General features: G+C 46.3%; 1 protein-coding gene across 1 annotated transcript in view; it reads left to right on the forward strand.

Moving 5' to 3' along the window:
* Positions 1-13849, forward strand: part of Tmem132b (transmembrane protein 132B) — a 252724-nt gene that overhangs the window by 203858 nt on the left and 35017 nt on the right. The window contains exon 5 of the mRNA XM_029533848.1: positions 8220-8363. Within this exon, the coding sequence (XP_029389708.1) occupies positions 8220-8363 (144 nt within the window). The remainder of the gene's footprint in view (positions 1-8219; positions 8364-13849) is intronic.

The following is a 13849-nucleotide window of genomic DNA, read 5'->3' on the forward strand; positions in this document are numbered from 1 at the left end:
CTCCCTTCTCTCTCTCTCTCTTTCTTTCTTTCTTTCTTTCTTTCTTTCTTTCTTTCTTTCTTTCTTTTTCCTTTCTTCCTTCATTCCTTCCTCCCTCCCTTCCCCCTCCCTTCCCCTCCTTTCCTCTTTCTTTCTTTCTTTCTTTCTTTCTTTCTTTCTTTCTTTCTTTCTTTCTTCCTTTCTTTCCCTCTTTCTTTCTTCCTTGTTCCTCTTGAGACAGTCTGTAATCATGGTTGGCTTAGAACTTACTCTATAGACCAGGCTGGCCTCTGCTTCTCAAGTGCTGGGATTAATGGTGTGCACCCCAGGCCTGACCATCCGATTCTTTTTCTACTGAGGTTCCTCCCATCCTTGTCTGCTCAGCAGTGCCCCGATCACATCCTTTAATGTACGTGCCTTTACCCAGGTATCTCCTGATCTGTGGGAAGCTGAGAGGTTGGATCTTAGTGCTTAGCTCTGCAGAAGAGATTATTGTTGGCGGTGGTCATCAAAGAAGAGATTATTGTGGGCTGTGGTCTCTAAAGAAGGTGGTGACAGCAGCCAGGCCTTTTGACTCAGTTCAAGGTCTTTCATATTGGCCTGTTCCACCCACCTACCACTCAGGCATAGGACCGTGCAGGGAAGAATCCAGGCTTCCATTCAGATCTCATTCATAGAGCGAGCGTGTCTGCCACTTTGGTGTTGCTTTGAAAAGCAGAGGCTGGGGCGATGGCTCAGTTTGGTTACATCATGTTGGCCGCACAAGCAGAAGGACCTGAGTTTGGTCCCTGGAACAGCCAGCCATGATAGTACATGCTTGTCGTCCCGGCGGTGAGCAGACGGAGATTTGGAAATCCCTGCGGCTCACTGGCTCAGTGATCCTTAGTCCTATGAGAGATTCCATCTCCACAAACAAGGTGTATGACACACAAGGTTTACTCTCTGGCTTCCACACACATGTGCACACATGGGCATGTGAAAACACACACACACACACACACACACACACACACACAGATGCACACGAAAAGTGAAGACCCTTTGGACTGGCATCTGTCCTTCCTAGAGGACCCAAGATACCAAGGGCATTGGTGCCCTTAGGATTCGTTGGGTATGCCTTCTTTGGTAGTGTCCTGGTTGGCTTTTCTGTTGCTGTGATAAAATACTAGCCAAAAGCAATTGGGGGATAAAAGTGGTTTTTGTTTGTTTGTTTGTTTGTTTATAGCTTATAGTCTATTATTTAGGGAAATCAGGGAAGGAACTCAAGATAGGAGCCTGGAGGCAGGACCTGAAACAGAGGCTAGGGAGGAACACCGCTTTCCGGCTTTGCTTTCAGGATCGTGTTCAGCTACCTTTCTTATAGAGCCCAGGCTAACCTAGGGATGGTACCTAGCCCATAGTGGGCTGCAATCTCCTCTATCAACAACAACAACAACAACAACAACAACAACAACAACAACAACAGTCCTACAGATACGCCACAGTCCAATCTCGTGGAAGACATTTCTGAATTGCGGTTCCCCTTTATCCAGGCGACACTGGGTTTATGTCTAGGTGTCAGCTGAAGCTAACCCAGGACAGGCAGCGAGTAGCAGAAACACACCAGCACCAGTGGGAGCCCCGCGTGGAGATTCTTCACATGCCCATGAGATATGAGGAAGAGGAAGGTGTGGCATATAAGTAATGACCAGAGCTCTGCAGGCAGCCTCTATTCCTCATATCCCCGCCTCTTCCTCCTGGGCACTCTGCTGGCAGAAAGGCCCAATAACTGCTTCTTTGTTCCGATTTCTCCTTTCTGGAAACAAGCTGTGCAGAGGTTAGAGTCTCCTAACCCTGCTTCTAAATTGTTTTCCAGGAGACAGCTCGTTGGCTCAGCATGGACCATTGCTCACATCTACACCAGTCACCGGCGACTATAAAATGCTGACCGGGTTCCATGTCACTGTTGCCATGGCGACAGGGAGCAGAGGAGGAAGGTCTCCACAGTTGCTCCTGACATCATATTGGATGGCTTTTCCCACTACTCCACAGTCTCTTTGAGATCTTAATATACTCTAGGCGGTATGGGAAGTTGTGGCAAAGATGGGACCATGGACCCTGCTTCTGTGGTTTTTCACGGCACAGTTCTTATTCTCTGTAGAACATCTGCATGTGTAGGGAGCTGACTGCACTCCCTGCTTTGTATCTTGCTGGGGTAGACCTCCAGCTTCCCCATGGGTGACCTTTAGTTTCCTTGGTCAGTTAATGTCATTTTACTACTCTGGGCTTCTGGTATGAAGAGCCTGTCCTGGACACTGGATGGAGATGGCTGCTACTTTAAACAGGTCCCCTCATCCTGGGCACTTGTCCTAGGAATGACAGCCCAGCCCTTCAGTGGAAAGCAGCTTTAATCTCTGAGGCCTGTCCTGTTTGAAACGATGCTGTTTGTGTTGCTCAAGAACTGGCAAGGTGCTGACTTCTGACACTCTTTCATGCCTTGTGGACATCACTTTACCACAGTCTAAAAATAGCCACAGAATTGGGGGAGCCGGGCTGATTTCAGAGTTACATAGCGCACAGCAATGGGTTGAATGTTGTTATCTAAATTAGAGCCCATGTCCTTGCTGGTTTCTGAGTGAAGTTTACAACTGCCCTGTGGCTTTAAAACTGAGAAATCATGCTGTTTGGAAGCAAAATGTGGTTAGAGTTAGGTTCCTATTCAGAATCCTAGGACCCGATACATAGAAGGCCAGGTCTTAGCATGGTGATCTAGAGCCTCATGGGCTAGGGTAAAAGCTAGGATGAAGTACTCCAAAAGCCACAGATGACCATCACCTGCAGCTCTGCGACTACTCAGAGCTTCTTATAAAATTCTGATTGGTGATTATGTAACGTTTAATTTTTCCACTTGTCATGTAAATGTTGTCTGTTCATATGTGCATGGGCATGTTTTTACACGTGTGAGGGTACATCACGTGTGCATGTGAGGACGTGCGTGTGCAGGCTGGAGGTTGATGTTGGGGATCACCCCCCATGACTTTCCCATCTTATTCACTGAGGCAGAGATCTGTCACTCAAACAAGAGCTCAGTAGTAGGACTCGTCTCACTAGCCAGCTTGCTCTGGGGACCCTCCTCTCTGCCTTCTGAGGCTAGAATTAATGGCTGTCCTCCATGCCCGCCTAGCATGTGTGTGTAGTTCTGCGGTGCTGCCCTCCAGTCTTTACACTTGTACAGTAATCAGCTCTGATCACTGAACCATCTCCCTGGCCCCTACATAACGGATTTGTGAGGGATTTGGAAACCAACGATGCTATAAATCTAGCTTTAATCCGTAAAGCTTCATTTGGAGTTAGGAGATGGAATGAGGCGGAGGGTCCATTGTGCAGGTGTGCTGCGAAGACCAGCTTAGCACCCAGGATGGGAGTCGGGGCACCCGAGAGCTTCTGTCCCCATCCTCGCCCTGTTGCTTAGCAACACCACGATTCTGGCCAAATCACCGACTCCTCTTAGCTCCCATTTCATCATCTGTCCAATGGGGACACAGATAGTCACCCACCAGTGGGGTTATCTCAGGATTAAATAACATGGTAGTGAAATAAATGAGTATCATTGACAGAAAATGATTTCTATAAAGGACAGAAATCATTTGTCACAGAGCCTGGTACTTATGCAATATTTAAGAAAAGTATTAACTATGTGTAGTTATATTCATTAGGCAAATGAATGTTCTATGTGTATAATTGTTTACTTATTTTTTCCTTGCTGTGTTCTTTTGGTTTTCTGATTAGACCCATGAGCCTTAAGAAACATCTTTCTAAAATTCCTCCTTTAGCGTCCCCAAGGTACTTGTGTTCTCTCTCTGAACACAAACATATGCTATATTATTGTTATTGTTATTATTATTATTACTATGACTACTACTACTACTGTTATTGTTGTTATTGTTATTATTATTATTGAGACAGGGTCTCACTTTGTAGCACTAACTTGTCTGGAATTATATAGACCAGGCTGGTCTTGAACTCACAGAGATATGCCTACTTTTGCTTCCTGGGTGCTGAGATTAAAGGCTTACACCATCACACCTGCCAAAAACACTTTATTTTGAACTCTTTGAGAGTGAGCCGCATACACAATGGCCCCTTTTCTGTAGATACTTTGATGAGGTTATGATGTTTTAAACGCGAAATGGCTCCCACAAGTCTCTTACGTTTAAACACGTGGCGTCCAGCAGGTGGCGGTGTTTGAGGAGGTTTGGGGAGGTGGAGCCTCGCTGGGCAGAGATCTGTCAATCAAAGGAGAGCACTAGCCAGCCAGCTTGCTCTGGGGACCACTGTCTCTGCCTTCTGAAGCTGGAATTAATGGCTGTCCTCCTGCCCGACTTTCCTGGTGCCAGGCCTTCCTCTCGAACACTATAAGCCAAAATAAACCCTTTCTTCTCGTAGGATGCTTTCTGTTGGGGTATTTTATCACAACAACAAAAAGGTAACTCATACCCGGGGTTTCCCAGGAGTTCTTGCGTGCACAAAGAGCTATTTCGATGCACAGCGATCTCATCTTCAAGCTTTCCCCACATTTTGTCATTTGTCTGCTTGTGGCCGTTGAAGCCAAATTATTTTCCCAGTCTGAGGTCCTAGTCCAGGATGCTCTGCCAGTGTCCTGCCCTTAATCGTTGGCTCTCTCTCAGCTTTTTATCTTTCTGGCACACTTGTAAAGTCCACTCACTCCGTCTAATGCCTCCCGGCTGGCTTTATCTCACCCGTCTCCATTCTGGGTTCATTTTATACTTAAAAGTAGCACTGTGTCCCTTTCAAGAGCCAGCGTCCATTCCCTCATGAGCGATGGCATCTTTGACCACCAGGATAAGATGAGGGTGTTCCAGGGTCTGCACCTCGAAGCTGCTGCGGTTTCATTTAGATGCCATTACTTCTCCTGCACAGAGACACGGTGACACTTTTGTAAATAACCAGTTTCTCACACACAGGCACAGGATCCATTAATGCTTCTCACCTGGGACAATTAAGGCATATAAATGGTGGCTGCCAGGTGGTATGGGGTTCTAATTTCATGGTTCCTTTTGCATTTATGAGTTGGCATGCCACCCCAAGGACGCAGCTTCCTTTTCTGCTGTTTGTTTAATCATAGTGGTGTGGATTCAGGAACCAATTTTATTCCATAGATTATAATTGGCTGCCTATGATTGTTTACCGGGATGCTAAATTGTCCCAGGTCGGCAACAGACAGACACTTCATGGTGTCTCCTGTGTCCCTTTTGACATTTCTGTTGTTTGAGCACTTAGTTACCTCCTGGCTGCCGGAGATATTTTAGGCTCCTGCTCTCTGCTTCCCTCTGCCTATCAATCCACCTTTTCTCCACAGAGCGCTGCTATCTTCTTATTTCAGAGGATGGTATTTAGAGCTTAAACCCCGGTTCTTGGTGTGTTGATTGCTGAATGAGTCTGGTGTTTGCATCTTAGGCCTCTAGGAGAACTGAAGTGAGGGAAAAAAAAAGCCTCATGTACACACACACACACACACACACACACACACACTTACAGACCCCCTACTGTATACACATAAATATACATCCAGCCGGCACATGAGTTCTTATCAGTTCTCCCTAATCTGCTTCATACTCAGAGTCCCCATTCCACGTTAGGACTCACCTTTCTAGCGGTAGGCACTGTGGCTCTCATTAACCAGTGCACTGAAGTGGTTTCAGGGCTAACCTGTTTGCCAGGCTGTGGAAGACATTGTTAGTCAGGGCTCAGGGTGTGTTTGCATCACTTTCGAATCTTTTACTCTGAGAGGTTACAGCCAGTGTGTCAGGAAGTTACTACAACCACTGGTAACAGCTTTGTGCACGGGCAGAGCCTTGTTCACACTGCATGCCAAGTACAGGGCAGATGCAGGGCTCTTCCCTGTCCCCCCGCCCCCACGGCCTCCCTGACAGGGGGATTAGCCTCCCTCTCATCCTTCAGTCGTTTATTAATCATTTCTCTATTTATCTATTTGTCATCTATCTATCTATCTATCTATCTATCTTCTATTATCTATCTATTTATCTATCATCTATTACTTATCAATCTGTATATGAATCATCAATTATCTATAACTACTCTCATTTATCTGTCATCTATGTATTCATTATAATTCTATTTACTGATGTATCAGACTGTGTATTTATCTGTCATCTACCTATCATCTATCTATTTATCTATCATCTATCTGTCATCTATCATCTATTATCTATTTTTTCTATCATCTATTACTTATCAATCTATATATGAATCATCTATTATCTATCATCACTCTCATTTATCTGTCATCTATATATTCATTGTTATTCTGTCATTTATTGATGCATCAGATTGTGTATCTTTCTGTCATCTATCTGTCTATCATTTATCTATTTATTTATCTATCATCTATCTATCTATCTATCTATCTATCTATCTATCTATCATCTATCTATCTAATCTACCTACATCTATCTGCAAACTACCCATGTATCCCTCTGTCAATCTACCATGTCTATTTATCTCTGTATCTGTGATATATCCACATACCTATCATTCTACATTTCTATTATCTATTATCTATGTTTCTATTATTCTGTCTATTGCTCTATCAGTCTATCTATCTATCTATCTATCTATCTATCTATCTATCTATCTATCTAACATTCCATCAACTGTTGTCTATTTTCTAATAGACAGTTTTTCTAATGATCTATCATCTAATCTATGTATCTATCTATCATCACTCTATCACCATCACTACCACCATCACCACCACCATCACCACCATCATCATCACCATCTCTATCTCTCTGTAGTTGATTTTGATGGTATTTGTTTGCTCCCTTGTTGCTTTTACGGAGCAGAGGCTCTTCCGCTGGTCTTGTGCTGACATTTTTTTCCTCTTTATGTCCTACCCCCCACCCCCACCCCACCCCCGCATTTAACACTGAAGGAAATGCTTTCCTGAGAAGGCTGTACACATACCTATGTAAAGTCTAAGCCTTCCACATCCAGGAGCCAAGGTGCACATCTCTGGACAGATGCTGATGCTGTGTCTTACAGGGTTGCTGTGGTGCTGAACATGGCGATTTATCGTTCAGTGGTGCCGAGGGCTGGGGCAGATCAGCTTTGGAAGTGGGGCGAGGCCGTCCATGGGCAATGGGGAGGATGGTGCAGAAATCTAAGGCACTCATGAAAGAGTCAATGTGGAAACATGGCTACTAAGCTGCTTGTAATGGGGTTATAAGTCAGAGTCAGCCCTTCGAGAACTAGAGAGGAAACGAGAAAGAGAGGGGGAACACTGTCATGAGAGGGGTGATGAGGGGAGGCCAGAGGAGCAAATCCCCATAACAGAATGGACATCAGGCTTTTGGGGGTTGCAGGATATATCATATCACATGATTTAGTGGCAAGAAGCATTTGCCAGGTTTGTAGGGAGTGAGGGACGTCCTGAGCGAATGTGAGTTGTTGGCATCGGTACAGCCACATCAAGGAGCCTAGTGCGTCAGCTTTGTGGGAACTACAAAACCTTTCTCCAGTGAGGCCCACGGTGTGTGTGGGGGACTTGGGGGGTGGCAACAAAGCTTCCATCTATTCTGAGTGCAGATGTTGACAATGTGTGCTGAAAATGTCCACCATAGCTCTCCCCCCACCCCAATCTTTATGGTCTGAAGATGGCTCTCCTAAGGAGATTGCTACCATCAAGATGAGTGAAATTCACTTTCTCATTCAGCTCTATGCAATGACCTCCACCTCCACGTTCAATTGTATATAATAAACATGATGAGCTTCCAGGGTGCTGTGGTGTCCCCATTAGAGAGCCCAGCCTGCCTGATCCCAGCTTTTCTATCAGTGTATGTTTGCCTTTTCTTTGTTCAAGACACAGTACTTGCTAGGACAATAAGTCAGGGACTGCCCAAGAATGACCACCATCTTAAAGGGGCAGGCCCATGTCCTAACAGGGACCAAATGTTCAAGTGTGTGAAAAAAACCGTTGTGAATATTTTGTGGTCCTAACAGAAGTCCAGGTGGCAGGTGGCTGGCCATCAGTCACCCCTCCATCATGATTGAACCTGTTAGCTCACCTGTGGCTCAGCCCTGCACCTGTTAGCCCACCTGAGTCTCAGCCCTGCACCTGTTAGCCCACCTGTGTCTCAGCCCCACACCTGTTTGTTTGCTCACCTGTGGCTCAGTCCTGCACCTGTTTGCTCACCTGTGCCCTCTTCTCCCTTGTTCAGGACACGGAAATTTTGAACACCGCTATCCTCACCGGGAAGCCTGTCTCGGTTCCCGTCAAGGTCGTGGGGGTTCAAGAAGATGGATCTGTGGTGGATGTGTTGGAGTCTGTGGAATGCAGGTCTGCCGATGAAGATGTTGTGAAGGTACTGGAGACAGCGGATGACCATGCTCACACATGTTCACCTCTCTCTCTCTCTCTCTCTCTCTCTCTCTCTCTCTCTCTCCTTCCATCTCTAGCACATTCAGTCTGAATGTTCCTCTAGTTAAAGGGAGGGAGAATGACCTCACTGAGGAGATCAGGGAAGCCCTGTTTCAGCAGGAGCCTGCTGTTTCTTTCTCTGGTTCTTGGTCTCAAGTGGAAAATCTCACGGTCACCCTCCCCTGGCCCTCCCTCTTCTCCCTTCCTTGTTGCCTTTCCCACAAGCATGCTATTTCCTTTCCTCTGGCCATCCATACATCATTTCAATTTTTACCAACAGCCTCTGCCCAATCGGGTTATTTAGTGAGTAGATTTTCTTCACATGTCCTGCTCTCCTGGAGCAGCTGTTTGGCTCAGCTGGTTGGAGTCTGCTGCTAATAAGCGCCTCCTTTCTCAAGCTTAAAAACGAATTTAGGGTCATTATAAGATAATAAAACCCACGAGCTTGATGTGTTAAAATTTTGTTCATATACATTAAAGTAAATGGCTATTAAAATAATAATAAAAATCCTCATCACGCACCTCCCAACTTAATTTGAATACTACCAGAGGGATGTGGCTTGTGGAGAAATCTGGACATGGAGTAATTCTTCCGGGTTCTTTTTTTCCTTGCTGATCAGTGAATATTTTGGCTCCAGATTCTTCCAGAATCTTCCGGGAATTTAATTGTCCTTGCTGTTCGTTTGGAAACGTTAAGATTTAGTGTTTCTGTTGTTGGGTTTCCTCCGTCCTCAGCACACTGGCTGCCCATTGCTTTTGTGGCGTAGATCACAGAGAGGAAGGGGTCTGTCCCTGAGTCTCTGAGAGAGTTCCCAGTTCCAATCTGCTCAGAAATCTTAGGGAAATCCAAGACACTGAGTCCTGTCCTTCACTGAAGAGTCTGCTTCTGTTCAGAGGTGAAATGGGACTAGGCCTTAGCATGGCCAGCCTTACATTAGTTCATTTAGTGTCTCAGTGCGTGTGTATGCAAGGTCAGAGGACAGCTTTCTGAAGTCCTTCCTCTCCTCCCCACCGTGTGTGGATTCCTGGATTTGAGCTCAGGTCATGATGCTGGGAGGTGGGTGCCTTACCTGATGTTGACATCTCAACGGCCCTTGGTGTCAGTCTCAGGCACTCTCTGGTGGCTAGCAAGGGAAAGTCTGGAATAGGTCGATGCTTTCTCTCTGTGGCCTGCACGGGACCGTGTTTTGGTGCAAAGTCTATCTGATGAAGAAGGATGAAGCCATAAAGTCTAATTGAACAGTCTTGAAGCTGCAGGAGCCTCCAGCATGGTGTAGTTTGTTTCGTGGGCATGGGACATGAATTATCCCCAATGACAAAGGCAGACTAGTTTAAAACCTACAATATGGCCTCCCCCCAGGACTCCTGGCGATCCTTGTGTTCTGTGGGCAAGCCAGACTAAAACCAAACTTCAGACCTTCCACATTAAGAGTCTAGAAAGACCTGAGTCTGACAATGCTTCCCCCCCCCCCCCCAGGGAATCCTCCTGTCCCCACTTCCGGGAGCTTGACTCACAAGCCCACAGCACACACCTGGTTATTTCTGTTGGCCTTGGGGATCTGAACTCAGGTCCTTACAACCACTCTGTAAATATATTACTCCAGCCTGGTATGTCTGTCTCCACATCATTCAAGAAAAAGGAGACATTGAAAATGACTTGCTCTGTTTCCATGAGCCTTTGGGTCTCTCCTAGGAGCCTTGTGGAGCCCTGTAGGAAGAAATTCCTGGTCATTGCTTTGGAAAAGTCTCCTGCAAAAAACTATGTCCAAATTCACATGTCCTATTGCTGTTACTTCTGTAGTAACATTGCATAGAAATGAGCTCACTCTCTGCCCTTCCCGAAGGATATATTTTAGAGGATGATAGTCTTTTTTTGATTTTTGTTTTTGTTTTGTGTGTGTGTGTGTGTGTGTGTGTGTGTGTGTGTGTGTGTGTTTTTCTTTCCCCTGTGGGGTTCTGCTAAAGAGTGGAGCCAAATGGAGTGAGTTGTCAGATCACCAAGCCCAGGGCTGCATTCAGACAGGCTTTGCTGGCAACCGTGGGATTTAATTAAGTGCCTCTGATGCATTTGCTATGGCTTCTCTGTCTGTGTTTGTAATGTACTTTGTGGCGGCCTGAGGATGGATGGAGTTGTCTGAGGGGCTGTGTGCCGGCCAAAGTGTCACCCCAGGGGTTGCTGTGACACCGACAGAGTCATTAGCACTCTCTGGAGCGTTCTGTGTATCTGTCTCTGAGCCATTTCTGCACATCGGGTCTGGGACTTCGAGGATCATCAAGTCAAGTGTGGTGTCTGGAGAGATGGGACTCGTGGAAACAAACAGGGTCACTTCTGTGACCTTGTGACTTCCAGAGAACAGAGTCTGGGGGTATAAACAGCTGGAAAGAGCCAGATACCTTCTGCATCTGGCGAGAATGGAGGAGCTAACACTGAAGAAAGCAGGAGACAGTCTTATATTTGTAACCGTGTGAGTGTCTATGTGTGTCTGTGTACATGGTTTTGTGTGTATGTATTAATGTGCATCCATGTGTGTTTGCATGTGTCTATATGTGTCTGTGTCTATGTGAGTGTCTTTTTCTCTGTGTCTGCCTACATGTGTCTCTGTGTGTCTGTAAATGACTCTGTGTGTGTGTGTGTGTGTGTGTGTGTGTGTATGTGTGTGTCTGTGAGATGCCTTAACCTTTATTATTAGTGGTGAAATTCAGCAGGCATTCTAGCAGCCAGGGTTGCTATCCATAGGCACATGACAGTGCATCTGTGGTTCACTGTAGAGCAACAGAGAGGCAGCCATAGGGCCATGTAAGCCCAGAAGGGTGTAGGGGTACGAGTGTGTATGTGTGTATATGTATATATGCATGTGTGTATGTAAATGTGTATGCATGCACGTAGGGGGTCAGAGGTTGACACTGAATGTCTTTCTCAATTACTTTCTGTTATGTTTAAGACATACTTTCTCACTGTACTTCCGAACTCACCAGTTCAGCGAGGCTGCCCAGTGAGTCCACTTACCTTTCTCTCTGTGGCAGTGGGCTATGGGTGCACATCTGTTATGGTCTGGTTTTGACATGGATTCCAAGAGTTCAAACTCATGTTCTGCATGCTTCTGTGACAAGCACTTTACTGATTGAGCCATCTCTGCAGTCCGAGACAGTTTATTTTTAAAAATTGAGCTGTAAGCAAATGTTCTGGAGCAGGAAAAGGCATGGCATAGCTTTAAAGGAAGCATGGGGGGAACCTAGAAAAGCGAGATTCCAGGGTGGCTGCCTTTGAGTCCTCTCTTATCCCAACCAGGGGCAACTGGCCCGCTCCTGTTAAATCTGTTTGCGATGAAGTCTCAATGGTGAATTTGGGGAAGGCTTACATAAAACTGTACAACCAAAGGAAACTCCCAGTATTTGGTCTATGCAAGTAGTATACTGCCTTCGAAGCCGGAGGCTCATTGCTGTAGATGGTCAAGGCAGAGGCTCATTCCTGGCTCTTGGGCTGGAGGTGTAGCTCCTGAGCTCGGGCTGTCAGGACCCTTGGCTCCTTAACTCCCGGCAATGCTCTCAGTCTCTTCCCATGACTGGGACTTGGGGTCCTCATTTCCTCAATGACTCTTCAAGGCTCTCCATGGCCTTTGTCTTCCATAGTCTCAGTTTCTCCACTTTATCAATATTCTAACCATCTTTTATAGTCTCGGCTTCGTCCAGACGCTGCCTTTATTCACTCTCTGGGACTCTGCTGCCCCTTCTGCTTTGTGTTTTGGGTCCTCAGCTTCGGGGATACTCAGAATTCTTCATCTGGCTCCTCCATGCTGCCACTATAATTGTGGCTGTGGCTGGATGCTCTAGGTATCTGTCGATTCTTCCTACAACCACTTTCATTCCACTGTGCCTGAGCTAGAGACCACATCGGGGCAGAAAGAACAGTGGAAAGGAGGGGACTTTGGCATCCTGATAGTGCCACCCCAGGAGAGAGAGGTTCGTGGGAGAGACGCTCCCCAGACTAACATGCCTACCCTGCTCATGTGACCAGAAGAGAGGCAGGTGTGTCTGTGTGGATTGTCATCCCTGCTTGACAGATGCATAGCTTCTAACTCCATTAATCATTAAGACTTCCCTAAGGGCTAGTCACAAGCTTTGCATTACAGTCAGTGAGACTTGTTGCTGAGACGCTAGGGGAAGCATGCCTCCTTCTGTCTTGGGCGAGGGTAACTCTGGGGAACTGGGTCATCTAGGGTATGTTATGGCTTGGCTCTCTGAGTCTTCCAAAGCGTGTACTAGCTGCTTGGAGGTTTTGTGGCTGAATCAGGAGCAGTGACTGTGGCAGCACCAATGGCTGGACTGGGCTCTGCAACCAGGGCTCAGGCTCCCCTGTGATGGTGGAATGTTGGGAGAAGGGGCAGCTTGGTTGACAGACAGCTCTGGCTCTGAGCACAAGGGTGGTATCCTATCAGCTGCTATTTAATGGGTTAAGTGGCTTGTTCCTTACAGTTTAGGGTGTTAAGAAGAAAACAAAGCAAAATGCCACCCCCTGGAGGTGTTGATAAGGAATTAGCATTCTCAAGACTTTAATAACACTAAACCTACAGCCACACCTGAATGGGAGTTAGGGTCCTCACATCTGTCTTTATGGTATCTGTGACAACTCGCAGCTTAAAATACACATTTGTTATCTTATTCTGTAAGCTGGACTCTAAAGGATGTTGGGAGGGCTGTGTTCCTTCTGGAAGACGTTGATAGAATCATCTGTGGCTCTTCTAGACTTAAAAGGGCCACCCATCTTCTTAGCTCATGTCCCCTTCTCCATTTTGAAAGCCTTACAGGGTGGCACCCTCCTGCTTCCTCTGCTTCTGTTCAATGTCTTGCCCTCCTCTCCTTTCTCATTCCATCATTGCACTGTTTCTCTAACTCTGACTCTCCCAGAATTCACTCTAAATATCTTTACTGCTTACATGGGGTGTTGGGTAGCAGACTCCACCCTGCAGGGAAACTCCTTGAGACAGCAAGTAAACAACTCAAAATAGCTTCAGGAAGTTCCTGAAATTGACCAGAATCATTAGGCCCTTCCCTTCCAAGAATGTATTAGCAGTAAAGACTGCTGGGAGACCATCAATGATCAGTAGAGATGCTTCAAAGAGGCTCAGACCATGAAGCCTGAAAGAAGTAGGAACCAACATGGTTTCCTAAGAAAGAGACTCATACCAACGGATCTACCAGGAAAGTCCATTGAGCTGCCTGCAGGCTGTGCAGTGTGCTCCAGGTTCCCAGCTTCTGTGACCTGTCACCCGTGTTGGGGTTGGGCTGTGGTGAAGCAGCTGTCTTTGAGTCATTTCTCATTGACTCTTTGAGTCAATGTCTGGGGCAAGTAGACATTTGTTCTCACAACATAGGAGCCACCCTGACAGGGCACCTCAGGGTTGTCGATGGATCTTCAATACACTTTGTCCA

Source organism: Mus pahari, chromosome 23, assembly GCF_900095145.1.
Source record: "Mus pahari chromosome 23, PAHARI_EIJ_v1.1, whole genome shotgun sequence".
In the NCBI taxonomy this organism is placed as follows: Eukaryota; Metazoa; Chordata; class Mammalia; order Rodentia; family Muridae; genus Mus; species Mus pahari.